We start from the raw sequence: 27744 nt of genomic DNA on the forward strand, positions 1-27744 counted from the left end.
GACTGGCCCGGCCGATACCCGGTGTGCCAGCGTCTTTCCTCCTAGCAAGTTTTGTAGAACCAGGCATGCATGCCTCGCAGTCGAATCTTGCTGTAAAGTTTGAAAGCATTATGAGGTTTCTGCCTCTTCTCTTGGAAGACTTTTCCTCCAACCCAGAGCTGTCCCTGTCAGAAAGCTTTGCTTGGTACGTCACCTAAGCATTTTTTTCTTAGTTTCTTCTCATTGCGTCTCTACAGTACCACCACCAGTTACGAACCCTCCTCTGTGGATATTTATGCGTGGCAGATAGATAGGTATGTGCTGCATCTTCTCCAGAAGCTGTCAAACTGAGGTGGAAAAACACGCTCCCCCTGTAGTCCCATGGCTTTTCTTGGTTGGGTGAAGCACAGCAGCACCTGGAACTGGAGCAACACGAGTAGCCTGCTGCCCTTTATGTTCTCAATACTTAAAATATTTCCCTTTTTTTTAACTCCTTTTTGGCACAGAGCTACCCATCACACTCCTCAGCAGACATCAACTCCAGTCTTCCTCCGATGTCCACCTTCCACCGCAGTGGCACGAATCATTACAGCGCCTCGTCGTGCACGCCGCCTGCCAACGGGACCGACAGCATCATGGGTGAGTGCGGGCGGGCGCTCCGGCTGCTGCCCGGGGCTTCCCCGCTCTCTCCTGCCTCTGTTTTCTGCGCCAGGGCACTGTGCTAATGCCAGAGAGCCGAAATCAAGGTGGGGAAGTGTATTGAGTTCAGTAGGCTCAGGGAGATAGCAGAATTTTCATGGAAATAAGTACATCCTAAATGACGTTGCCCTCCTTTGCGCATGTATTTGAACACTATTACTTTTTTTGGTGAAATAAGTAGAACTGCAGCCAAGTGTTTGCTTCAAAAATGGCATGGAAGATGGTATGTTACCCCCAGTGCCTGCTCTGGCTAGTTTTGAAGTCTGGCTTTAGTGTCCTTAGTGATCTAATTGCCTGCAGCACCTCGGGAACACCTCGTGATACACCTTGTGTATCACAGCGGTCGTCCCCTTCAGTGTTTTCCTGATTTCCCCGTGGTGCGGGGGACGTGGAGGTGGCAGCGTGTCCCTGCAGCGAGGAGAGCCTCCGCTGACATGGCTGATACTGTTCTGACACGCTCTGCAAATAAAGAGCGTGCATTTGTGTACTTTCTTAAATAGTTGGCAAATACCGGTTCAGACTTCAATACAGGAAATAAAAAATATTGCTTTGCCTGTATTTCAAAGAACAAATAAAGCTAATTAAATAATTGGTAAATAGGGAACACATCGCTGGACACATGTTTCGGATTACACACATGATTCTGTATTGAATGACTGGGAGCAGGACTAATGCAGCAAGAATGGAGGGTGGGTTCAAACATTAACACATGGGCATCATATTTTTCAAGGTCTCTGAACAAAGAAAAAACTAAATACAGTCTCTTCTTAATTTGTCACTGTCTGAGAAAAACATATCCTGTTTCAGGATAGTGTTTCTGTGCTCAATCTTGCCATTCCATTGAGAGTTCTTCCTTTACAATGTATTGCTGCTTCTGTGTGCACGACACACAAAAATCACTCTCTCTTTCTCCCTCAAAAGAAGCCTAATAGAGCCAAACTTAATTCAGCCATTTTACAGCCATGATGCAGGCGCCTTACAGATAACGTTTAGGGATGCAGAATTTTGCAGAGGGATGCAAACGGGCAGGAGCGAGAATCCTGTCTCCTGCCCATATGCCTCAGTGCCTGAATTTCCCATGTAAAAAAATTCCTCCAGACTTTCATCTGGATTCCTCTCCTGAAAATCCAGTGTGCAAAGAAAAGCCAGAAGAGCTGCAATCCAAACATGCAAATTGTTTCAGCAGTTGTAAATATTAATCAAGTAGTACTGGTGAGCCATGTCTGAGGGCAGCAAAAATATTTGATGGGTCTGGATGCAAGTCCTGTCCTCCTCCCAAATCGGTGAACGTGCCCTGAAGGCTGTGTGCATGCTGTTCTTCCCCTGTGTGCCCTGATTTTCCTAGACAAGCAGCCTGGGCTGGCCCATCGTGCTGCCTGGGCTGGATGACTGCTGCATCACCCAACAAAGGGACACAGCCACGGATGTCCTCTAAGTGTCTGGTCATCCGTGGGACACTCTGCAATGGCAGCGGGGCACAAACCACCACGAATAGGGCTTGGGTAGATGAGCTGCGTTCCCTGATGGTGGTGCAGCTTCACAAGGCACCAGGGAGAAGGTTCTTTCATGAGGCTGCACGATGGCATCGACAGAAAGCAGTGGTTAATTTTATGCAAAGTGTTGGCTTTTATTTTCAAAGGTCTGAAGCAGTGCAATGTTTAGGCAACCAGTTATTGAGCTAGACTCGTACAGCGTATGCTAAAGGCGCTCCATCGTATCCATCTGATGCCCGTATTAATCCTGCTCACTGCTTTCAGTTCTAATGACATGTTGTTTGTATGACATTATGCACTGTGACATGCAGCTTTTCCAGGAGAAACATTATGTGCATTTCCCCTTGAGGCACTGGTTTCACAGTAATTTTATTACTCTAGCAGTCACATAATACTGCGCTGTATATTTTACAAGAATGTTAAGCTTCCAGTTACACTAGGGTGGCGAACTGTCGCGCAGCGTAAGAAGGATATGACTTCTACCCAGCAATGTCAGTTCCCCATAATTTGGGAAGATCATCAGCTGTGAATACCAAGATGGTGCAAGTTTTTCCACTCCTCTTTACATAGAAACATAATTTCCAGCCCTCTGTTTCAGAAAGCACTGTTCCATCGGAACAGCATGAGTTTGTGCTAGAGTTGAACCTATAAAAAGTCTGGCTGGAATTCTCTCATGGAAGGCTGCAGCCTATCTGTTACACTAGATACTTTGCTCGATATAATTATCCTCGTTGAGATACAGATTCCTGGAAGTTTATTCAATAATCTAAGATTTACAATCCGAGTCCCACCAGAAAGATGGGAAAAGGCTGTACTTCATCATCCTGTCCGGTTGCCTTCCAGTGCGGAATTGTTCTTCGCAGAAACATGCTGAGAAAGTTTTAGGAGATTAAGTATAACAATAAACACGCTCTTCAGCGTCGTTAGAACCAATCCATCAAAGGTTGCAGTCTTTCACGATGTCTTCGGTACATTAATAGTTTGGTGAGCGGGGAATAGCTCCCAAGGACCGGTGACAGCTCTTGCAATACATTTTCAAGTCCTGCCGTGCAGTCCCGTTCCCAAGCTATCTTTGTCTCCTGCATCGTGCCAAAATTTGCTGATGCCTTGTGTCGGTGGAGACCTGCACCCAGACCTGTCGTGTCAGAGGGGACATCCCTGCCTGGTTCTGCAGGCACCTGCTTAGGGACCTGTTGCTCCTGAAGCTCTCAACCTCCTGTGAACCTGCCAAAACTGCCAGTGTGGCTTCCCATGCCTGCATTCTCACTGCCTGTGGTGTGGAGGCAAGCTTTACCGACCTGGTTTGTTTCCCTAAAATTTTCACTGAGTGTTCCCTAGCTCTTCCCTCAAACCTTTGTCCCCCATTAATTGAAACCTTTCTGGAAGCCTGCATTTGGCAACTCCATCCCGTTACAGCCTGCTGCGGCGATGTTTTGGATAAAGTGTGCCCTTCCAGTTCTGAGGGAGTTTCGTAGCATTCCTAGCACTAAGTCTCTCAGTGTTTTACATAAGAACTTGAAAACATCTGTCCTCGTTCAGACCAAAGCTGCTGTACACCATGGGCCTGTCTCCGGCAAGGACACTTCCTTGGGAAGGGTATAAAAGGAGGGAGTGAGCACATGTGATATTTTCACAGGCGTTTCCAGCCAGAGCTGGGTGCTGTGCTGAGTATTTAGAAATCTGAAGCGTTTTTTTCCCCACAAAGTGTCCCAGCCCCTCGTGCAGCCCGTGTGAGCTCGGCATGGCCCCGCTCGGCCTGCTGCAGGACGAGGACCCGCCATGGCTTCGCACCAGCTCTGCCCGGCTCCCCTCATGAGCCCAGCTCCCCCGCGGGCACCAGCAGCCACCACCACTGCCCCAACCTGTTCATGCCACAGAACATTTTTAGGAATTTCAACCTTCTCAGCACCAGCTCAGCTGGGAGAGGTCCCCGGCACGGTGACGTGTGGTGGCTCGGCTCTCCTCCGCTACCACTTTGACCCTGCTCCCTCCAGGCCCGACGTGGCCCCCCCACGTTCTCGTGTTGTCACAAGTACCAGATAGCCCTTCTTCCCTCCTCTTTGTGACTCTGTGGCCTGTCGTGCCCTGCTGTGGCTCTTGGAGAATCCACATTTATTGTGGTCATCCCCTGGAGGGACCACCCCACCGCCCTGCTGTTCTCTAGGCCTTGAGGCTCATTCTCGGACTCCCCAAATCTTTGTTCCACAGCTGTGGGCTGGGTCCGTGGGGCAACGTGACAGGTTTCTGCTTTGCCTCTGCTCTTTGCCCAGCGATTGCTGGCTGTTGGGCCTTCCTGGTGGGCGGCAAGGGGCTGCTTGATGGCCAGGCCAGGGTTTGAGCGAGTTACTCGTGTCCCTGCAGGTCTTCTCCTTCTGGAGCATGTTTGAGGGAACCAAGCACCCACCCATGTCCCTTCATAGCATAAGGCTTTTTTCCCCCGTACTTGTTACAAGAGCTGTTCTTTGCAGGCAACATTGTCTTATTATCCCCAGTAGTACTTTTATCTTCAGGATCTCACCAAATGCCGCAACCTCAGCCTGTGTTACTTTTTTTTCCCCAGGCCACATACGGGTGCGTTGAACAGTACAGATCTGCACAATGGGGATTTGGGGGGTAATGTTCCTCTGCTAACTATTAATTCCTACTCTTGTATTTTCTCCCTTAATCACTTCTTAATCCGCAAGAATATCTTCTGTTCCCTCTTATCTGAGACCCATTTAGTTTAAGAGCCTTTGGGAGATGGCTTTGTTGAAAGCTTTCTGAGAGCACAAATCCGTCATATTCACAGGATCCCCTGCATCACTGTGCTCCTCGTCTGTTGGAAAGAATTTAGGTTTGCAGGACATGGCTTCCCCCCACAAAGCATCGTTGGCTTTGCAATGTAGTGTATTTATCCATTTGTATATTGTTCTTTGGTATTTCTTCTCATGGGGAAGTCAGATTTGAAATTGGGTGGCTCTTTGAACTCACAGAACTTTGTTTTCAGTATTGGTGTGATGTTGTGCACCTTCTTCACTCCAGTGCTAGGTCAGTCTAAGCACATTTTACGCTGCGGTAAAAGTTAGAGAAATTTGTGTTTGAGTTTCTTGAGAGGTCATAGAAATGTCATTTCTTTCTTCTTTATTTTTCTTTTTATTGATTTATTTTAAAGCCTTTACATTGACACCTCAGTTGGAACCAATTTTTCTGACTAATCCCTTTTAAAATACCATCCATCCTGTGGACAAAGCTGATGAAAATAATCAGTTCAGCATTTCTTCCGTGACCTTTTTTTTTTTTTTTCCCTTGTGTTCTGCTATTGCATCATCATCTGATGAGCTTTAAAAAGTGCTTTAATATTAGCTTCCAAGCCATTAAAATATTTCTGTTAAGGTATGTTTGGCCTCATCCAAATACACTTCCTTGCTTTTCCTAGGAATTTTCTCCCATTCAGTGTGCTGCTCTGGGCACCAGCGATGTGGAGCTCAGGAAAACATCCCAGTTATTTAAACATGACTGTCGTTGTGCAAACCGAAACTGCCAGCTCAGCCTGCGCTCGGCCCCCACGGCGTTGGTGGCTGTATTTAAATAGCATTTCATTGAAGCCGCTGGTAAAAGGGCGGACCAACAACTGTGAGATATTAATAGAAACCCTTGGTTATATTCCGTAGCCATCCGCTGCCTCAAGCACCACTGTATGTTACTTTTCTCTGCAGTGAATCCATGCTCTTCCATACACTTGACGTCCATTTTCTCTTCGTGTAGTCCCACGTCCTGGGATGATGTTTGGTGCTGTTGCCTCTGAAGCAGTTGGGCTCTTGCAGTAGACAGTGCTTGCTCTTCTTAAGACTATATTTTTCTGTTAATCTTTCAAATAGGGAGTTTTCTTAACCACCTACAGGTTTCAGTCATGTCTCTTCTATTACCAGAATAACTAAAAAACATAATTTATGTGCAAAGCAGTGATGTGAAAAATAAACACATCCATTAAAGGTTAGCTATATTTAAGTAAACCTGGTTATTTTGGGGACACGAAGACTTCTACAAGATCTCTGTCTGGTTATGTTTAACTTGGTGTTCCACACAGAAGGTGCCTCAGCTACCTTCCTTTGCCCGTTTTCTCCCATCTGTGCAGTCGTCCGTCCTCTGGCATTTTCCTGGGGTTTTGCAGTCTGCAGCTCAGAGCCAGCCTGAGCTGGGGGTGCACCTGGACGTGTGTTCAATAACCACGGATGGATGTTTTCCCCCATGAATTTGCCCAGTTCTTTTTTAACCTATTTGCACACTTGGTCTTTGCATTCCTTAAAACAAAGACTTTTCCCATTTGGCTGAACACCGGTGAAAAAAAAACATTTTGTTTTATTTTAGTGGGTGCCTTTCAGTTTTTCTGTGCAGAGAATGATGAATGGTCGTGCCCAGCTTACCTTCCCCGTGTCACGAACCTCAGCTGCATCGCTCTTCACGCTCCTCTTCCCCGTGCAGCACCCTGTCTGCAAAAGGAAACTTTACACACTCCTGCCCATCCTTGTGGCTCTTCCTGTATGATTTCCGGGCCTCTTGTAGTAATTTGTCTTCGAAATCTTTCAGGAAAAGCCTAATATTCAACATATCCAAGGAATTCCTTTGTTTTTGACAGCAAAGAGGAGAGGTGGCCCAGCTCACGCTGGAGCAGGGCTGCAGTCCTTGCGCTTCCTTCTCCCGCAGGAGCGGTACAGCTCATCTCATTAGGAGAGACCAGCCTTCAGACAGACAAATGTAGGACTTAATTTTAGAATAATGTAGTTAGGGTCACTTAGAAAAAGGAAAAAACAATGCATGATTTACATTTAGATTCACAGTTCACTTTAGAGCGAAGTAACTGAATTTCTGGACATCTGCCTGGTTGCAAAACCTGTAGGTTGTGATTTACAACATTAAATTAGCTTGATGAGTTGTATCTCTAACTGAGGCCATGTATTCTGCTGGTGTGCTTTCGCATTTCTGTGTTAGTATTTGGGGCTGTAATAACTTCATACTTTCCCTGGCAGCTCAGCGGAGTAAATCCTAAAACTTTCTATATCTTGATACCTAATTTCAAACTAAGATGAAATTACAAATAGGCCATCACTGCCATACGAGCATATTTTCAGGTGTACAATAATGAAAATAAAAGTTTAAATAAGAATTTAATAAGAATGTGTAAGTTCATGTAAAAGAGGTGAAAGAGGCAGGGGCACACGTAATATTTGGGGCTTCTTTAGATGATTCTGCTGTAGGAGAAGTGCTGAAACAGGGTTGTATGCAGTCAAATTAAATGTACAGGTACTGCATTTAATAGAAAACGTGTGCATTGTACATGAAATACAGAGGGAAGATGCTCTCCTGTGCCATCCCTTAAGTTTTTCTAACTGGACGTCGGACAGTTGGAGTTAGATGATTTCTGAAGTTCCCTTCCAGCTGAACTACTTTATTCTAGGCTTGGCTGAAGCTGCTACTAGAAAGTTTGGGCTTAAGCAGGGTGGAGGATCAATAACACCTGGGCCAGGGTGCAAAGGTCCCCAAAAGCCACATTTCCCTGGTGCTGCTGTGGAGCTGCAGCATGCACAGGCAGATCTCATCTGCCGTGAGCGCTGGGCCAAGTACGTTCAGCTGGTAGTGACATTCAGCTGTAGTTACTCTAAGAGCCCAAATCAAAGAGCTGTAAGATGGATCCAACACTTCTTCCCATGCCCTGATCTTCGAACGGCATAGTGCTGCAGGAGGGGACGGTTATTTTTCTTGTAATGGCCCAAAAAGTGTATACACACACAAGTGCATCCCTTCAGTAAAAAAGCTGCAGCATCAGTCATTCAGAAGTTACAAAACACGAAGGTTGAAGGGTGGCATTAATCGGGATGCCAGATACCAGTCCGGCCTTTCCATGGGTGGTGACTGGCCGCTTGCTTCTCATTTTCTCTTTGCCTGACTTCCAGTCTGCGGGGCCCAAAGCAGGAGTATTGATCACGCACAGCAGTCAGTCAGAGCGGTGCTTTGCCTTTATAAATGGACACAGAGATGCTGAAGCTGGGGAACATTTTGCCCTCATTTTTCTTGCCTTCAATTTCTCCTGTGAACGGCGACGTTTCAGTCCTATCACTCGAGGGTGAGAAATTGGTGGACTGTTACACCACGATTTTTCTTTCCCTAAATTGCTTATATGAAAGGTGCGATCCTATCACTTGAGACATGGTAAAAAAATCATTTAATTAAAGGCTCGTGCAATGTTTTAAGTACAGTCAGAGGGGCGCTTCGGAGAAGTCTATGGAAATTAATAACGCCTTTAAAACATGCTTTGAAACGTATACAAAGGACTAGGGTCACCGAGTGAATGGGGAGAAAACAAAACCCTGGGTAGCTGCTTATTACCAGCACTTTGTCCTTCCCGTGTGCTGAGCGAGGCTGGGGCTGCGTGGAGGAGCAGTAAGCGATCGTGTAATTAATGCCTGGCTCGCGGTACAGACGCAGAAGAGAGAAATTAGGCTCCACTGGCAGACTGAATTCTGGCATCCCCGGCTCTGGGGAGTTTATCTCTGCCGCCTTTGTAATATTCCTCTGTGGTAGCTTCTGGTGGTTTATACGAGGAACATTGCCCTTACGTATAAGTTTTGGAAGAGAAAACCCTTGCTGGAGCAAAGTTCGAAGAGCCCAGAGCACAGGCACCGAGGCTGAGCACGCGATGGAGGGCGGGCAGCCACTCCTGAGCCCGGTCTTTAGTGTTAGGAGCTTGCACAATGTCCATGCCTTTGAGCATCTTCGACTAGCAACCTTTTATTTAGAAAAATAAAGCCATATGGCCGAGTACTATCAAATACGCGATATATTTTTTTATAAAAACAACATCTCGAGTTTATATTTTATCTGAAAAAATGGAGCGTGAATGTGTTTGATATCTACCTTAGCAAACAAATTAATGGCAATTAAAGATTAATTTGATGTAATTAGCATTAAAATGCAATTAAATTATGAGTAAGTGGACCAGGAATAGAAACGGATGATGTCTTTCTGTCTGTTTTTACATTGAGTCTTTTGTTTTTCAGCAAACAGAGGAAGTGGGGCGGCAGGCAGCTCGCAGACTGGTGATGCGCTGGGGAAAGCACTTGCCTCTGTAAGGAAATATTTACTTTGGAATACACGTTTACCATTTTCAAAGTGTGAACTTTAATCAGAATTGGACGCCTGGAGTTTGAGAAGATGAGCAGCAAACAGGAGAGACCTGGTCTCAGAGGTCACCCACTGGGAGTCACTGCCAACTGAGATATTTAACAATCAGTGCAAAATGGTGTTTACAAAGTTCTAGAATTAATTTTATGCTAGACTAGAAATGGAAAGAGTGGAAACCTTGACCTGTTCCCATTCACTGGGTGACAATGAGCTGTGTCTTTCAGTCTTTCACACACGTCATTTACTCGGGCAAGGGAGGTCTGAACAGAAATCGGCAGCAGGATTACTTCTGTGTTACCGAGCGATCTGCAAACAGGATTCGCTCTAAATTTCCTTTGCCTTCAGATTTTATATTTTTCACGGCAGTATCCACCTATTCAGTTGCTGTGGTTGCTGTTAAAGTCAGGAGTTCCCAGCTCTTACCGGGGTAACTGGGGCATGGCAGTTTTCCACCTCGAGCAGAAGGAAACACTGCCGTGCCTCGGTGTTTGGTAATTGTTGGCACGGACTGACTGTTAATAAGGACCACGATAGTTATTTTCTGGGCAGAGTGGGTTCCATTGAGTTCTCATGAGAGTTAATTTTTTTTCGCATATTCTTCGATGCTTCATTGAAAAGACGAAAAGTCAGACTCCAGATTGCCTGAACTAACTGATACAGTACAGAATCCACTTTGAAGTGGTGCCCTGACCAATGGCACGGATGGCGAGCGGTGCATGGCAGCGGCCCCAGGGACACCGCAGGGCGGTGGCACCCTCGCTGGGCACGGGGCAGGCAGGGGCTTTCTCGCTGGAGCAGTGGCCGAGTAGCTGGAGTTTGCTGCTGCAGATTCCCCGCTGTGCCAGGGCGACGTGCTCTGTGCCCTTTGCTTTATTTTGGCCGTTAAGGGATTTCAGCAGAACAAAAAAGCAATTTTCAGGCTTGCTTGAAGGCCTGTCAATGACAGTCATTCGTAAAGTAGTCTATACAATGAAAATGTGTACATCTACCGTGGCAGATCTGTGTGACAATCAGAAACCATCGCTTAATTGGCTAGTGTCTGTTCCCATCAAAAGGGGTCTGTTGTCTAGCTTCCTGCATCTAATACAGTTTTGTCTTTATAGAAATATTAATATTTGAATAAGAGGCTTTTTAACCTGTCCTGCTTTCATTTAAATGAACTGAATGCATAAGAATTCCATATTTCTTTCTGCATCAGTTTGTGATGGCTTTAGATTAATTCTGTATCATCTTTTAAAGATCTATTCTCCAGATCACACCAACAACAGCTTTTCATCAAATCCTTCAACTCCTGTTGGTTCTCCCCCTTCTCTCTCAGGTATTGTTGTTACAATTCTATTTTACTGAACGTTTCAACCTATTTTTGGTAGGAGATGCCTAAATGAGCTCCTACGGTACTGGGTGTGCGACATGCATCCAGCCAGCAGCACCAGGCCAGTGTTTCACCGACGTGCAGCACACGCAGGTGGCTGGTGGTCCCCCAGAGACGAGCAGAGAGTTTTCCCAAATGCTGTAGTGCCAGTGCAGAGATAAAGTCATTGCAGCTCGTAGGTGGATGCCTGTACAGTAAAGCAGTGTTTTTATGCGTCCTTATTGAGCTTCCAGCAGTGCCCTCAGGGTCTTGTGGCCAGTGCCTTGTGCCGTGCACGGAGCCTGTCCCGTGCCATCGCCATGCCCCATGGCAGCCTCGCCCCGGGGCCAAGTGCATCTCCTTGGACGTTCCCCTGTCCCCGCCCGGGGCTGAAGCAAATGCTGGCTGGAGTTTGGTCCATAAAACGTGTCTCTGGACAAACCGAGCCCCCACGAATCCCATTGATTTATTTTATACTCTGTTTATAAAGCTGACATATTTTAACTAAACCCACTCATATTAATAAAAGCCTAAACTGAAAAGATCCAGAGGCCCAGGGTAGTTCTCATGAGCATCGGGAGTTTTAAATATTTATCTGAATATAATTCAGATTTCATAAACCCTGAGACTTTTCGACTAAAGCAGTAGGCTTCTCCTCCCATGCACCCACACTAATGCCTTGGAGAAGACCTTTCCACCCTGTCTTTGTGACGAGGTCTTTATCACCAGTAGCCAAAGGCTCCAGTCTCCTTTCCGTATGGGCCCTGCATCATGTTCAGGCCATCCTAAAAGGCAGCCGAGGCTGTTCGTGTAGGGTAGTGCTGGCGAGAGGTGTGCTCCTTCTCGGCGGGGTACGAGCACCACAGCAGGCACCTCCTGTGCTCCTTTAAAATGGCGACACCGCCTCAGAGGCCTGGGCCTAACCTGTCTCTGCAGTGATGAGACCCTTGGGGAAGGAGAGGTGGCAGGGAAGCTTGTGCTAGATGGCAGTGTCTAAAGGAAGGAGAAGGGAGCTAGGTGATGGCCTGGCCTCCGGAGGCAGGGGTCCGTGAGGAGGGGTAGGAAGACACCATGGCCACCTCCATCACACTCACCTGCTCTGAAGGAGCACTAACGTCGGGGTGGAATTCAGTCAGAAAATATCCCTCCCTCCAAAACCACCCCTGGCAGGAGACCGGCAGCAGGACTGCCTGCCCTGTCACAGCCTTGGGGCTTCAGAAAACCCTTTTCTGCCCTTTTTTTTGGCCTGAAATCACCCCTGAGGTGTTAAGCAACGCCCCGGCACTCCGGGCCGCATTTCTCCTAGCGAGGCGTTGCCATTGTTCCCCATGAAAGGGTCCGAACCAAAAGGAAAAATATTGTGCTAATTTGGGCTGCCTTGCTTCCTGCAAGTTTTAGTGAATGAATAGAAAGAACCAAGTGTCAAAATAGAGAGAAATAAGGAGTACAAATGCATTTAAATAAGAACTGAAAGTGTTTAGCATGCGAGACACTTTCCCTCAAGGATATCAAGGGCTAGTTAAAAATGATTTTGAAAGTAAAGATTGCTGTTCATTGCTCCATTCAGTGCTGTAGCAAAATCTCAAATAAAAACTCCATGGGGACCAGAAAAGGGAAGATTTAAGTTTTAATTAGAAGTGACATAATTTTTTACTTTTATGAGAAAAAAAGTAATCATGCTGTCAGAGCCTAAAAAAACGTGCCATGAGTTCCACCCTGGCCTATCTTAGTCCAAGCAAGTGCCACTCAATGTAGACATTAAGATTAAAATCCTAATATTTCCATCTCAAACTCTTAAGCCCATTTTATAAGATCGTTCAGAAGATGACTCATTTAAAAGAAAGAACTTTATAAATGGTCTAAGCGTTGTGCTATATATATACACTGTTGGAAAAAAAATACTTGAAAAAAAACTTCTTTTCCCCGTGTCTGCTTTGCTTCTTTTGCAAGGGCAATTTTTTCTTTAGAAAGCATTGCTGGAGACGAGGAGACCTTTTATTCCTGCATCAGGAGCAGATGTAGAGCAGTGGATGCAAACCAGATTTTTTTTTTTGGTTAGACCTTTGGCATTCTGAACCTGCCAAACCAAATAATCTGGCCGAGGAGAGTGCCGACCTTATCAGAATATAATAGCATGTTGTGTGCAGTGCTTTTACTTATTTTCTTTTTTTAAGATTTTGCGAATTTGATGATGGAATGATGTAATCAGTGGCACGGACTACAGCTTGAAGTGAGGTTAGGATAATGGGCTAGTATGTGCCGGGGCTCGCGCAGAGGCCCAGCTGCCCGCAGCACCGTGTGGAAGTGCTGCTTCTCCTTTCCCCAGCGAGACGTTTCCTTCTCCTGCAGCCGCTCGTCGGTACAGCTGCTGAATCAATGCAGCCCTCTATGTGGAGAAGCAGCCTGGGGGAACTTTGTGGCCTGCATCTACGTGCTTTGCTACAAAATACCTTTTTTTCACCCATGTGTATTTTGGAAGTTCTCCATATGTCTGCTCTATAGTCTATCTGGAATACGGCATTTACATGTCTACAAAACTGTCCAAAAAGTTTGAAAGACATTTTTGTTTGCATAGTTCTAATGGTAATTCCAATTTTACTATTAGCAGGCACAGCTGTTTGGTCTAGAAATGGAGGTCAAGCGTCATCATCTCCCAATTATGAAGGTCCCTTACACTCTTTGGTATGTTTTGATTAGTGACCTCCTCTGCCTCAGTATTTTACTTGCTGTTCTTTCCATTTCTCATCCATTCTTCTCACACAGGTTTTCATTTCGTTAGCAACTGCTATGCCCTCGGACTTGATTTTGCCACCCCTAAATTCGCAGCAGGGTGCCCCGTGCTCTAGGTCTCGTAGTCTGGTTGGAGCTGCAGCTGGACAGGATCTCCTGCTTGCTTGCACGGCAGGGGTTGCAGTACTGAAATACCCTGAAAAGGGAACAGTGCATACAAAAAGAAGGAACGGTGAACAGGCAGGTGGCACATATTGCAGAGAAATAGAAAGCAGGACAGAGCGTGGTCACTGTCCATCAGTCCCGTGGAGTTGGGAAGTGAGAGCGGCCAGCGTGGCAGCGATGGTCTCACCGGGAGAACACGAAGGGCTGGGCTTGAGGGGAAGAGTCAGGGGCCGAGCTGGTGATAAATGTTCGTGTGACAGATAGGATTAAAGGGATATCAATAAGATTTGTTATCTTTTTTAATGGAAAGATTAAGTCACACATTAGGACAGAGGAGAACTTTAACGAACCCGATACCCTCTGTCTCAACCTTAGCAGCTGGTTGTCGGTCTCAACTGGAACTCTAGAAGGTTCCAGTGATCGCTGCGAGATGCCTGACATATTGTTGGGTGTAAAATCAATGGTGCTGAAGTTTTAAAGTTTCCTTAAAAAAGAGAAAGCAGGTAATTCCCAAGAGCACAGTGCTAACCCACCTAGTAGTGCTGGGGGATGCAGCAGTCCTGTGGACTTCACTAGAAAATTTCCAGGTTCAGGAATTAGCAGGGGCTATTTTTTCTGCCCGAGCATGGAAATCCTTCCCATGATTGACTGTGATATTTTTTAGACTATCTGTCTTCTGGAGGTTTTTTAGTTACCTCGGTTTTTGGAGAGCAGGGGGTTGGTTAGGAGGTTTGCTTAAGAGATCCGTAAGATCCATAGATCCATAAGATCCATAGAGCTATGTTTATTTTTGCAGCTGAAGCTCCGCAGAGCTTTGGGACTGTCCTGCTGAGCTCCTCTCCTATTTCAACCAGGAGCAAAGCATTCAGGTGCCCTGCTGGGGACAGGCAAGGAGAGCGGTGGGGCTGAGGAAGCGGAGCAGAGCAGGGCGTGTAGCAGTGGCTGGCTGTCCCCACGCCGAGGTGGTGGCTCCTGCAGGAGCCCGTCACTCTTTCCATGGAGCAGCTGGTGCAGCAGGCAGTGGGAAGCCCAGGTAGAGGTGGTTGTTTCCCCGTTGCTTCTCTCCTTCCTAGTCCTGCCTGCAACATGGCTTGGAGTTGTTGTGGCTGAGCAGAAAGACGACAGTGGAAGGAAGTAACTCAGTACAGCAGCAGCCAGGTTTCTTCAAGGAATTCCCCGATGCCGTAGCTGGCGTTTGGGATGGTCGGAGAAGCAGGGAGGAGAGGTGGAGGCTACCGGGGCAGAGGGGGGGTGGTTGGGTTTCACAGACCTGGCTGCCACCAGGGCTGCACCCTCACCCCCAGCACCGCACTGGTCACCGTGCCCATGGGGTGTACTGGCCAAGGACAAGTGCTCATTGCTGCTGTCACCAGAGGTGGAAAGTGATCCTAGGGTGCGTACCTGTAGGGAAAAACCCGAGCAGTGTGAGGGACTGTGTGGCCTGGTAGTTTCTCCGTTTCTCCTTGTGTGTGATCCTGTGACTAGATGGGGGGAGGAAAATCCCAGTTAAAGATTGACTCAAATTAGAGGGATATTTGTTCCTTTACTTCTACTTCTTTTTTTTTTTATTATTATTATTATTATTTTTTTAAGTATCACTAAAACTTTTCAAAGACATAGAGGGCAACATATGTACTGTAATGATTATGTTCATGAGGAATCATTGAACCTGTTTTGCCCATGAAAATCAAAGCTGCACTCGTGTTAACCATGCTCTCTCCTTCCCCGCAACGCTGTTTGAAACATGTCCCTAAGGAAACAAAACCACTCCTGTAAAAAAAATATATAAAAATAAATAAATAAATAAAAAAACGTGAAAAGCAAAAAGAAAGGAGAAAAGGGGTTGAGAAGGCAGGCCTGGCTGCGGGTGACCGTGCCCCCCGTTGCCCCCGCGCCCAGCCCTGCGCCCGCCTCCGCCGCTGCGGGGCCCCGCGGCTGCTGACACTGCTCTCGCTTTCTTTCTCGCACGCCAACAGCAAAGCCGGATCGAGGACCGCCTGGAGAGGCTGGACGACGCCATCCACGTGCTGCGCAACCACGCGGTGGGGCCCGCCACCGCCATGCCGGGCGGCCACGCCGACATGCACGGCTTGATAGGGCCCTCGCACAACGGCGCCATGGCGGGCCTGGGCTCCGGCTACGGCACCGGCCTGCTCTCCGCCAACCGGCACTCGCTCATGGTAAGCTCTGACAGAAAACACACCGGGGAACAGCTCGGGGGGGGGGGGGGGAGGAACGAGGGGGTGTGAGGTTTGGTGGCTTGGCAGAGGGCTGGTTCGTTAACGTGTTGTGTGTGAGGTGGCCGCAGGCCCCCTGCACAGCCGCCATTTGCCATGCCCCTCGTGGCCGCCAGCTTGGAGCCGTGGGTGGAGGTGTGAAACCTTGGGGTTTTTAAGTTCTCTTTCGTTCCCAGCCTGCACAATGTAGAGTCACTACCCCACACCGGTCTGGAAGTGCTTTTCCTTTCTTGCTGTTAAGGTTTCGGGAGTGTTGCATTTCATGTTCAGGAAGCTGGGTGCAGATTTCAGTGTAAGGCCCCCGTTCGGCAGGCAGGGCTGGAGAAGACTTAAAGAGTAGGAGCTAATCCTGGCTTTGTGTTACACTTGTGCTTAAATCTGGGAAGAGAAGGTGGCTCCGAGTCCGAGCTGCGCACGCTCACTGTGGCTTGTGGTTCACTCTGGATTAAGTAGCCCCTATACAACATTGAGTGGTCAGCGCTCAGCAGCCTGCTCCTTCCTTATGCCACTGGCTCTTGCTTTGCGTTACAGAGTCCCAGCCCTGTCACTGCTGCTGGAGTGCATAGTGTCAGGTCCGTGTGTCACCCTGACAAAAGCCTCTGACCAGGTCTGGAGTATGCTGTTGGGATTTCTGCTCCCACGGGGCCTTACGTGCACCCTTATATCTCCAGGACAAACGTCTTGCACTTGGAAAAGGAAATATCTGGCAGCTAACTTTCTTTCATGTGAAGGAAAATCGTGTCTCTTCAATCTCTTTTTTTTAAGTATAATAAGGAAAACCATCTAACGCCATGCATTCGAGTCTGCAGAAATCTTAAAGTCGCTCAGCGGAAGTTAATGAAAAACTAACGGTCCTGTAGGAAGTGAGAAACAGCAGTTCTGGATTAGAAAGCGGTGAGGGCGCGTCTGTGCAGAGCTGAGCTAGATGTGTGATTTTCATCAGGATTAGAGGGCAAACTTTTTTATACTTCAAAATTTCATTCTCGAAATAGAGTTGCTTACTTACATGCGGAATGGGGGAAAGGATCGAGGAGTCAGCTGGCAGCATTTTCAGATAGTTCAAGCTATTTAGGTTAATTAAGACTGGGAGAAAATATGTGGAAGTAGGAAGGGACTTAACAGATCCATGGCCAGTTAGCTGCTATGGTGTTGTGGGAGGACTAGGCTTGATCCCCGTCTCATCCCACATACTGAGGGTAAGGCAGAGCAGATTAGAAGAAAGAATTTCAATTAACCATATACATATTGGGCTCTATTCAATTTGGGAGGAGAGCATGTGCCTCTGTGAGGGTTGCCTGGAAATTTCTCTCCAGTGTGCACGAATCATTAAAATAAATAAATAATTGAATGAATGAATAAATGAAACCTACCGAACTGAAAAGGAACATGAGAAAGGACACCAAGACTGATGGCATGCCAGCATATGCCTCGAGTGTGTCTTTACACACACACATATGTTTTTATGCCTTACCTGGAGTTGTTCTGCTTTGGTTTTCCCGTCTTAAAAAAGTGTAGTGGGATTAGGAGAAGTTCGGTGACAAACAGCAAGAGTGACTGCAAGCATGGAAGGATTTTCATGTGAAGGGAGATTGAACAGATTGTGGTGATTTTGTTTAGAAAGGAGATGAATAAGAGGAGACATAATAGAGGTACGTAGAATAATGGATAGCATAGAGAAGGTAAATCTAGCTCTTCTATTCATCCTTCCTTATAATTAAAGAACAAGGGGACATTCAGTGAACCTGACAAAAAGAAATACTTTTTATTCAACACACAATGACCTGTGAAATTCATTGCTCCAAGATGTAATCAAGGCCAAATGTTCAGAAGCATTCCAAATAGGATTAGACATCATATGGAAAATGCAAACATTTAGAGTTTTATTTGACAGGATTCAGACAGGATTCCTCCTTTTTTTCACAAGGAGAAGGAGGAAAGAAAAAAAGAAAGAAAAACTTTGATGCCAGAGCATGAGGCAACTGCTCGGGGAAGGAAGGAGCTTCTTCTGGTGGCCAATTATTTGATAATTGCCGTGTCCTCCAGGCTGCTGCACACTGCTGATGCCCCCAGTGCCGGGCTCTGTCGTGATAGTCAGTTAGGTGATTATAAAATAATTAGCCCCAGTGTTACTGAGAGCCCTGCTCTATTCAGCACGGCCATTCCTGCATCCCGTGGCTGTTCTCAGGCGGCCCAGCCAAGCGGAGGGGACGGCTCTGCAGCCCCCAGCACACCCCACAACCCGCAGGGGCAAGATTTTGGGGGTCAGCCTGGAGCCCGAGGCCTTGCTGACTGTGATCTGCTGTCTCATATGGAAATCAGAATATCCCGTCCGCCTCCTGCTTTCCCCCTCCAAGGAAAAGTGGAATTTCCAGATATTCTTACCCAGATACTCTTTGATAGTTCTCCCCTTCATATTTGACCACATACAATGCTGTAACCTAAATATTTGCCCATAGTTTTTCAGCTCTGAATGAAATAGTTTCAGGTTATTAAAATGTAACATCAGTTGCTGGAACTAAATACCTGAGAAACTAAAATAAGTTTTTTTATTATTATTTTTTATTGGGGCGGCTTTGTGATAGGCTCTGCTCCTCATTAAATTAAACGTTACTAGAAGTGACTCTGTCGTGGGTGAAATATCATTAAAAGTCACAACTGAGCCTGTGCCATTTGCAGATTCAAAAAAAAAAAAATAATGTTGTGTTAACTGAAAATGGTCTGGCAAAAGGCTCCGAGAGGTAAAAAGATGCTTTTTCAGCAGCTCAGTTAAATCCATCTCCTTTCCCCTTCCCCAATAAAATTAGCATGAACCAGACATTGTTTTGCTCTCTGTGGCAGTTGCTGAGAATTCACAAAAGGAAATTCTAGATTGTAATTTAGCTTGGCCTCAGGTAATACGTTAAATACACTTGGGATACATATAATCTAAGATTTGAGGTTGTACAAAGCTATTTTTTCCTTCAGTGTTTAAACAATACTGCTTTTAATGAAGAAATCTGGCTTTATTAAAAGCCAGATCTGTGACTTACAACTGTTTCTGTATATCTGCTCTCAATCAAGAGAAAATAGTTTAATTTTTGTAGCTTTGTTCGCTTTGCATATGTTAAACTGATGCAACATGCACCCAGGGCATCACTTCAGAGACAGTTTGTTCCATAAATATGTGCTCCTCGCTTAAATACCAGATGTAGGTGAAGTTAGATTTAAACAAACAACAACAACAACAAAACAGCACCAATGAAAAATGGAAGCGATCGCATCCTGCGTCTAAAAAATGTGCTCAGATTTTCGGCTTTTTCAGAAGTTCACGTGTTCTGGCTTGGAAATGCGGAGCGGGGGGGCTCGCGCTGCTCTCGTTTTGGAGGCGAGCTGCTGCTTGTTTCTCTAGCAGCCTCTGTAAAATCAATACGTAGGCAAAGCAAGAGAGTTGAGGAGGGGAGTTCAAACCGAGATACGGTGCTTTGAGGGCAGCGCTACTTCTGAAAAACAAGACGGGCACAATTTCTCTGAAAAAAAGCAGTCTGCCGAGCTCCCAAACAGTATTACTCACTGTCTGAAACTGTAACTTGTGTGAAGGAGTCAGGCCTGATAATTTCTTTTGGAAAACTGGGATGAATTTTGAAGTAAAAACATAAGAACAAAGGAAATAGTTTTTGAGTAGAGTCAGTCTGAAGTTAGCCTTTGACCATTTGATACATTCCACGCTGAAAAGGAAGTTGAAGGGGGAAAAAAATTCCAAAAAAAAAAAAGAAAAAAATCAAGGAGGATACTGGTAATGTTTTCCACATTTGAATTTTAATACATGAAACAGGCTATAAAACGCTGGCCAGCTGCAGTAAATAAAGTAGCAGTGGGAGGTATGGACCGGAAACTTGTACAGAATGTGCTGGTGGAAGTCTCCTTGCCCACTGTACACCTTCGGCTGCTGCCTTCGGCCCCGGAGTAACTTGAGCCTGGTGCTGGGATCCAGCGGCCCTGCCATGCCCGGCGCCCTGCACGCTGCTCCCTCTCCCCAGACAAAAAGAAGGCGAGGGTAGGGCAGAAGCTGCTCTTCTGCTGAAAATATGTGCACGGAGTGCTCCGGTTTTGGTGGAATTAGCCCAGATTTACAGCTGCGTAGCTGCGAGCAGAGTCCTGCTAGCTACGCGAGCCCTTTGCCGTAGCAAGCTCTCACTTCACACTCGCTCCCTTATTTTTTTAGCAGCCCGGTAAGGAAAGCATTTGAGCACTTGCTAATTTTTAGCAGGCCCCTGACGTCCCTTTCTAAGCGCTCCTTTGACTTGGGCAAGCGGCACACGTTAATCCACGCCATTTATAAATACAGTATATTTGGTGCTGGTGCAGCAGCAATTGGGCTCCGCCAGGAGGGCTCCTCCGGTACCCCCGGAGGTGGTGCACGGGCAGTGGGAGGCAGCTGCCAAAGCTGCCCCTCGCAGGGCACGGCGAGGTGGGTCGGGCCGGGGGGGGGCGCACGGGGAAGGGGGCGATCTCTCCTCTGGCAGGGGAGAAGGAGGTTCAGGTTTCCCGTCCCACAAGGGCCCCGGTTCTGCAAACACACGTGTGCTGAGCTTTATTGCCACGAGTCGTCCCGTTGGGACTATTCATGACGTTGAAATTAAGCACACGCGTGAGCGTTTGCAGGACTGAAAACGTGGTAATTAAAGCGAAGGTAGCCCCCGCTCGCCGGGCTTGTAAAGCAAGCACAAAACAACCCTGGACACCCATAAAGAAGCTTCTGTGAACTGGCTGCGAAGAGGCAGAAGTTGCTTAGAGATACGGGTGATGTAGGCTTTGTTTTCAAGCTGCTCATAATATTTATGCCTCCGTAACGGTCTTTAGGGCAGAAGTCGCGTGTCGAGATAAAAACTTGGAGTTTGTGTCGATTTCGCAGGAGCTGCCCATCTCCAGCTCTCAAGGGCATGAGCTCAGCATATATTTTCGGCTTTAACTGTGAATTTCCTGCCTTTCGGTAGTTCCTGTTATTTCAGAGGTTATGCAGATTGTAGGGATTTTATTGTAACATTTCAAATTAAATTGGAGCAACCAGCGTTTAAACGCTAACTTTTACACGGGAATCTTAGCAGACACATGTTTCTTTTGTAGCAGCGCATGAAGGGATTGATTAAAATCATTATAAAACACAAACTGGTATACGTTATTTTTAAGACAGTACTTAGAAGTCCATCAGCTCGCCTGCATGCTCCACATGAGGGCCCACAGGAAGAGAGCATGTTCGTGTATATTTTTTTTACATCCACATTAAATTAACTTACGGAATTTTCCACCCCTAGGAATTAAAGTAGCAGCTCATGAAGTAATTCAGTTATGTCATTCATACATAAACAAAAAGAGTCGAGCAACTTGGCATTGTTTAAAAGGCAAAATCTGGCTTTTGCTATTTTTTCTTATTATCTTTTCATCTTCTCGATTCTTAGCGCCGTTGTAGCTGTTGCATCTGTTGTTTATTTTGCCTTGCTGTGTTTTTTAGCTAACAGGTATCACGTACGTTGAAAAAAAAAGGGGGCGGAATGACCTTACTGGAATAAAATCTGACATAACAGGCTCCAGTGTAAGGTTTTTATATAGCGCCATTTTCTGCCTAATTGGCTGACATTCCGACTGCCCCGCAAATTACGGCCTTTATCGTATTTTTAAGCGATTTTCGAGCCGTAAAGTTCGTCCTGGCCGGGAGAGAGAAACCGCTGACCGATACTGAAGCGACACCTTTTTCTGGAAAACGCCGCCCGGGCACAAGGGCTTCATTCATTCCCCAGCAGCTAATTAGGCTCATTGTTCGAACCGTGGTGTTTGGGGCTCGGCCCGCCGCCGCCGGCTGCCCGCTTGCCCCGCGCCGGCTGCGTGCGAGCGGCACCGGAGCGTGGCCGGCCCTGGGCAGCGCTGCTGCTCCTGGCCCCGCTCCGCGGCCCCCAGCCGGCCGGCGGCAGCTGGCTTTTGTTTAGAAAGCTGCCGGGGAAATGGCTGCACCTCCAGGGGCGAAGAGCTGAGGTCACCGCTAAAGCAGGTGCCTGGCAGAGAGCAGCAGACGGTGGGTCACCGCGGGGGCTTCTGGTGCTGGCCCCCCCGGTGTGGGACGTGCCGCCAAACCGCGATGAAGTGCCCGAGCTGGGCGACTCGCTTGCAGCGTGGTCTCCTCCGCTCCCTCGCCGGCGGGTCAGTGGAGAAGAGTCAATATTCTTAATCCCGTACTTCAGGCCCTTTTCTATCTCCGGATTTAGCCGGTGCTTAAGTGAATAATCGCCTCTGTTGGAAAGAAATCGGTAAGGATTATTTCGGCGACTTCACTTCAGTGGCCGTGGCAACCCACTTTTCTCCATAATAGGCTGCAACCGGCCCGTTTCCCTTAAAATACTTCAATTACCTCACGTCGTGTGGGAGAGCGGCGCGCCTGCGCACAGCCCGGGGAGCCTGGCTGCGAGAGCAGCCCCCAGATGGCTCTGAGAGCTGCGACACGCTCGCGTTGGGTGCTCGGGCACGGCGCGGAGCCCTGGAAGAGGGCGATCGGCCCGCAGGCCTCGCTGGAAGGAAAGCCGTCCGGGAAGCTGGCCCCGCACGTCGAGTGAGCGCGGCGTGCCAAGCAAAACTTCCCCGCGCCGCGCCGGGCTCCCGGGGGCGGCAGGGGACCGCGGGTGGGGTGCTGGTGCCACCGCTCGGCCTGGCCCGGGACGCGGTGCTCGTCCGCTTCGTTTGCTCCTTCTCCTTTTTAACGTTGAACTTGGGCTGTGCCACTCGGAGCTGTGGTGAAACGGCGTTTGCATACAACTGGCTCGCAAAAAGCCCTTTCGTAAGACGCTTGGCGAGCTGCGCGGCGCTCCGGCACTGCTTTTTTTTTTTTTTTTTCTGGAGAAAAAAAAAATTTTGAACTTTGCTGTTTTCCTGATTTAATGCCACTCCTAATGTCTTTTTTTTTTTTTTTTTTATTAAATCCTTTCTTTTGCTTTTGATCTTATTTATAGCTGAGCCACCGGTCATATGGAAACTATTATTGTATAGCATGGAGATGAAAGACTTCAATGCAGTTAAATAAGAGTGAATAATTTGGACCAATAATACACACATACAGTGAGAGACCATTTGTGTCAGAGTGCCCTGCGCTGTTCCCTTTTTAATATAGCGCTGGAGGTTTATAAGGGCTTTGCACAAATCTGCTTTCTGTCAGACTTATAAATTTTGACAATATTGAACACATGTTAACATGCATCACCTTACAACTTTCCTGCCGCATGTTTTTATTTATCTAATTGGATAACACGAGGTCATCAGTTTTAAAAGTACAAAGCCCGCTGCTCGTTGCGCTCGTTCATTACGTGAGCTAGTTAGGAGTAATCCCTTGCTAGCCGTAGCCTGGAGCTGTGATCCGGAGAGCATCTGACGGCAGGTGATTGCTTTTCCTTTGTGGCGTCGTGTTCAGAAAGTTAATACTTGTGTGACGGTGCCGCTCAGCACGACAAGGGTTAACCGTAAGGGACGGGGTGCAGCGCTCATAATAGGAAACCTTTCCCCATTTTTTACAGCTTGTGCCTGCTCCTTACGATTCCCAAACTTCCAAAGCCCATCTGCGAGCAATAAAAGAAACATTTGTATGACCATTTCTTAGCACTCCTCAGGATTCGCTTCTGGGGCAAATGGTGGCTTTTCTTGCTCTGGAGGATAAAAGTTTCCGTCTTCATCTACACGACAGAGATACAGAGGGAGAGAGCTCCAGATAACTCACAATCAGGTGCAGCACTTCGGGGCTGTCGGGTGCAGCTGGTGTTTCGCGGAGGTCACAGCTCCGAGAGCAGCGCTCTGTGTCGGTGGGCACCTGGGGACCACGCAGGCACATCGCATCTTCTCTTTATATGTTCACCGAAGAATGGGGACGTGAAAACCTGCATTCACAGGTGAGCCCACAGGCGTGGTGGCACACGAGGTGTGTGACACAGCCGGGGTGCCTGATGTCCCCTCCCCAGCCCCTCCGCGCCCCCGTCCTTGGTTTCTTTCCGCCTGTCCCTGCCTGCCCCGCTGCTTTCAGGGAGGGGTGCTCGGAGAGAAGGGCTTTGCTTCTGAGGAGGCGAGGTATACATCTGCAGCAGGGAGCTGGGAAGCTGCCCTTCGGCAGGAAAAATCAGCAATTGCTCTCTAAGAAGAGGCTAAGGTTGGTTTGTCGGCTGCCAGCCCCTCCGCTCTCAGGAGGCACAACCGCACGGTGCGTTCACGGCCGAGGTATCGGAGGAGCAGTGCCGGCTCGGGGGGCATCATCCGGAGAGACAACATTCTCCATTTCAGACTCCTCGTGGAATATGCTTCTGAAAATCCCAGTATCGTGCTGTTTATCCGTGCTAACTACTGATATCCATCTCTAGCATGAAATGCTGAGTACTCCAAATGGATTTCCAAGCATTTTTTAAGAGCTTCCCATCTGCGATGAAGATGGAGATAGTGCAGGTAATCCGAAATCCGCACAGACCAGTATAACCAGAAGAACCTGGCATTTGTGCTGAATGTCTTTTACCATATATAAAAAGGAAAGCACGAGTTAAAAGGAGACAAGGTCTAGCCTTCTTCCAGCTCTTGAAGAGTTGAAAAATGCTGTAAAAGACAAATCAAGCGTGAATGCAGACATCGCTCTGGCCAGGTTTTCCTGCCGTGTCTGTCAGCCTGGTATGTGAGCGCCTCCAAAGAGGCCTTGGAAAGTCCTGCGGGACGATTTTGATCCTTACGTACCCCCACCTCTGGGATCAGCCTTCTCTCTACTTGCATTTCTTTGTCTTTCAGAACCCTTTTTGACCTTAAATAGCCCCCCCCAAAAAAACCACAAGACTGAGGTTTCTCATGTTTTTTTCCCTTAGGCTGGGTTATCTCAAGCATACTGCACTTCATCTCTGAGCATGCACACGTACGCTCGGGCCCTGCTGCCTGCGCGCGTGTGAGGTTAGGATTTCAAAGAGGAAGTTAGGGCAGAGATTTGCACATCAACAGCACGGCCTGTTTGTACCTCCCGTGCGCGTTTTTGGATTTGCTGTTCGTTTTGTTTGGGTTTTATTTCCACTCCGATCTGCTGAGTGTTGCAGTAGGGGCTGTTTAAGGAGATGGAAAGAAATAAAATATTAATAGAACTTCAAAGTGAGGTCGATTCTCTGAAGATAAGTATTATTTATAGGTCTGCACTCCTGGGCTGGGGGGAACGATGCGTATCTTTGCTCCACCTCAGGGCAAGACTGTTGCTTGTATAACAGACAAACCGGGGCACTGCTGGCTGCGGAGGGGAAACAGGAAAGGCAGCGTTTGTGTCCGCCCCCAGCGCATGGACCTGGCTGCTTTCAGCCCCTGAGGTCTCAGATAGGGCCGGTTTTGCTTCAGTAAGTGCTGTCCCTTCCCTCCCATTTGGGGGTTTTCAGCCAAACTGGGTGGCATGGTCGTGCTCTTACTGGTACCGAGCTGCTGGTGGCTTTGTGGAAACGGCTGATGACACTTAAAGGAGAAAAGTAAACGTCCAGCCCCTTCTGGGGGGGAAATCAGAGGCCTGAATTTTCCTGTCCTAGCAGTCATTTGGGTACCCACGCAGGACAGGGCGGCTGGGCATCCCGCAGGTGGCATGGTGACCCCCCGGCGCGCACGGGAAGCAGCCCTCCTTGTCCTCTGCGCATGGAAGTACTTGCTAGGCGAGGTTAATTTTGCGGGGTTTTTTTTGCTATAAATTAATTAATTTTGGTCTTTTGCTACAAATATATGCGTGTGCACTTACACACGTGCACATACGCAAACATATCCGTAGCCTGGTAGAGTTGTAGCTGGTGGACTTAATATCTCAAAAACCACATTGCGTATGGATAACGATGTGATTGTGAGCAACTGAAATGGGAAGAATAAAATATCCAGGAGAATACTCCATGGAAAGGCAGTTGCACAGTGGTGTTTTTGTGGCTGTGGAGGTAGGAGGCATGAATATTTTGGAGCAAAGCACCCCCCTCTGCTGCAGCACAGGAAGGACTGCAGTGAGACGAGTACTAGAGCCTGGAGGTTGATCCTATATCTTGGCAGAAACCGTGTCTCCCACTCGGAGAGGGGAAAATCTGCTCGAACTAAGTCACAGCGGAAAAGAAATGTTTATTCTTATTGTAAGAGTGGGCTTAGTGTAAGGGTGGGCTTTGCTGCAAGGTGATAGGGTGGGCTTCCTCCCTAAGCAAGCCTGAAATTTGCCAGTTCGCAAGACAAAAAAGCAACAAACCTCAGCAAGTGAGACTGACCACATAGTAGGTGGTAAAAAAGAAGAAAAGGAGTGATAGCTCTTAGCGGTCAGTTGTGAGACATGACATTCGTGATTACCTTCTAGATCTGAGAACCTAGAGGAGGAGAAATTTGAGGATTTTTTTGTTTAATCAGAACTATTTTTAAAAACATGAATAAAACTTTGTCGACACATGAGCGGTACAGCGATGATGACTTTACGGCGTCTAATTTTGCGTCTGAATTCAACAGTTCAGTGTAAAGATCGTCCGTACTGTTAGCCTTCGATCGTTATTGCCGCTTCTGCTTCTTGATGTGATAAATCAGAGGTCGTCTCCCAGCAGCCAGGCTGAATAATCAAGATATCCAGGCTGTCTAACTTCAAGCTGGACCACCCAGCTTGAGGCATCTCGGGGAGTCCCGTGGTGGCAGTGGTCCACAGGAGGAGGCGGGCTGCTCCGGGGCAGGGGCAGGAGCAGGAGCAGGATGGGGTGCTGGCAGGCTCCGGGTCGGTCGGTCTGTCTGTCTGTCTGCACAGAGCATGGCTGGAGCCCAGAGAGGCTTGCAGGAAAAGGGAGGGATCCGGAGCGAGACATTGCGTCTGTCAGAGTGCCTTTACAGCTTCCAGTCGCTCTCTGGAGCTCCGTTTGAAGGCCGGTGGTTGTTCTCCAACTAGAAGTGCTGTCATGTGTTTCTTTGTCGACCTCAAAATGAAATGGTTTTCGTCTTTTGTAGAATCGCAGAAGAATGTAGATGGGAGGGGGCTGCTGGGGGTCACCTGGGTGAGATCCCCGCACCCCGTGGGGCCGCTTTGAAGTCAGGTCCGACCCCCTGGGTAGACCTGGTGGCCCCAGGTCAGGCCCGGCAGGGCATGGATCGCTGGGGACGGGGGAGCACAGCCCTGTCACTAGTACGTTTGTGTCACAGCAGATTGGAAAAACACTTTTTCTCCTCAAAAGGGTGTCATTCCGACTGTACTGTGTTCAATCATTTGAGATTTAAGGAGGGAGAAGTGCAGACCTCCGAGCACACCCTCTCACAAGTCTTTCTTCCTTAAAACCAAGTAATGCCGGTTCCAGTCTTTTCTTAGCACGTCATGTTTTTAAAATTAAAGCGTCTCAACGAGGAGAGAGTTTTTGTCTGTGCTATTTTACACTTGCTTTTGGTTATTTGCATTTCGTCTAGTAGTAAAAGATTTTCTCAAGTTCCCCTTGGCAGGATTCCCTTTTATCTTTCCTACTGCGGTCTCGACTTGCTGTTAACAATTATACTATATTATCTTGTAAGTCTGATTAGAAACATTCCTCGATCTTTTTTATCTGCCCGAGCACTTTACTTTGGGAGAATAAAGAGAGATTTACGGTTGGCTGCTGAGTTTATCAGCCACGGAAACCCGTTTCACACCAGTGTTACGGGAGGCGCACACCTGAGGAAGTGCGGAGCGTGTGCGAAATTTCCCGTGTAGGAAATTTTCTTGTCTGTAGCTCCGGACACGGGGCGTGTACCTGCAGCCAAACGGTGCCACTCATAGCTCCAACGTTGCCCCTTCCTGGCTCTTTTCTAGCTTTTCTCCTCCAGCTTCCGTCAGCTTTGCTCGCCGGCTGCTCAGCTCTTCTCCGCAGCCTCCTTTATTTAGGGAGGTAACGGCCCCGCTCCGTCTGTGAGCGAGGCGGGTGGGAGGAATGGATGGATTTCCATCGCGCTG

At 47.7% G+C, this 27744-nt stretch overlaps 2 protein-coding genes across 16 annotated transcripts in view; one reads left to right on the forward strand and one right to left on the reverse strand.

Annotated features, from left to right (window-relative positions):
* The window catches only part of TCF4 (transcription factor 4), a 208061-nt gene that overhangs the window by 174657 nt on the left and 5660 nt on the right, over positions 1-27744 (forward strand). For 13 of the 15 annotated variants that reach the window (XM_035560062.2, XM_050716607.1, XM_050716606.1 and 10 more), the window contains 5 exons: positions 486-618; positions 9206-9273; positions 10569-10647; positions 13286-13362; positions 15552-15755. In XM_035560062.2, coding sequence (XP_035415955.1) covers positions 486-618; positions 9206-9273; positions 10569-10647; positions 13286-13362; positions 15552-15755 — 561 coding nt within the window. The remainder of the gene's footprint in view (positions 1-485; positions 619-9205; positions 9274-10568; positions 10648-13285; positions 13363-15551; positions 15756-27744) is intronic. The other 2 variants (XM_035560070.2, XM_035560069.2) reach the window with 1 other exon arrangement.
* On the reverse strand, positions 20334-23817 carry LOC118254638 (translation initiation factor IF-2-like). The gene is made up of 2 exons (XM_035560084.2): positions 22192-23817; positions 20334-22073 (listed from the first exon to the last, which is right to left on the reverse strand). The coding sequence occupies exons 1-2, from the start codon at positions 22902-22904 to the stop codon at positions 21590-21592; spliced, it is 1197 nt and encodes a 398-aa protein (XP_035415977.1). The 5' UTR covers positions 22905-23817; the 3' UTR covers positions 20334-21589.

This window comes from Cygnus atratus, chromosome Z (genome assembly GCF_013377495.2).
Source record: "Cygnus atratus isolate AKBS03 ecotype Queensland, Australia chromosome Z, CAtr_DNAZoo_HiC_assembly, whole genome shotgun sequence".
In the NCBI taxonomy this organism is placed as follows: domain Eukaryota; kingdom Metazoa; phylum Chordata; class Aves; order Anseriformes; family Anatidae; genus Cygnus; species Cygnus atratus.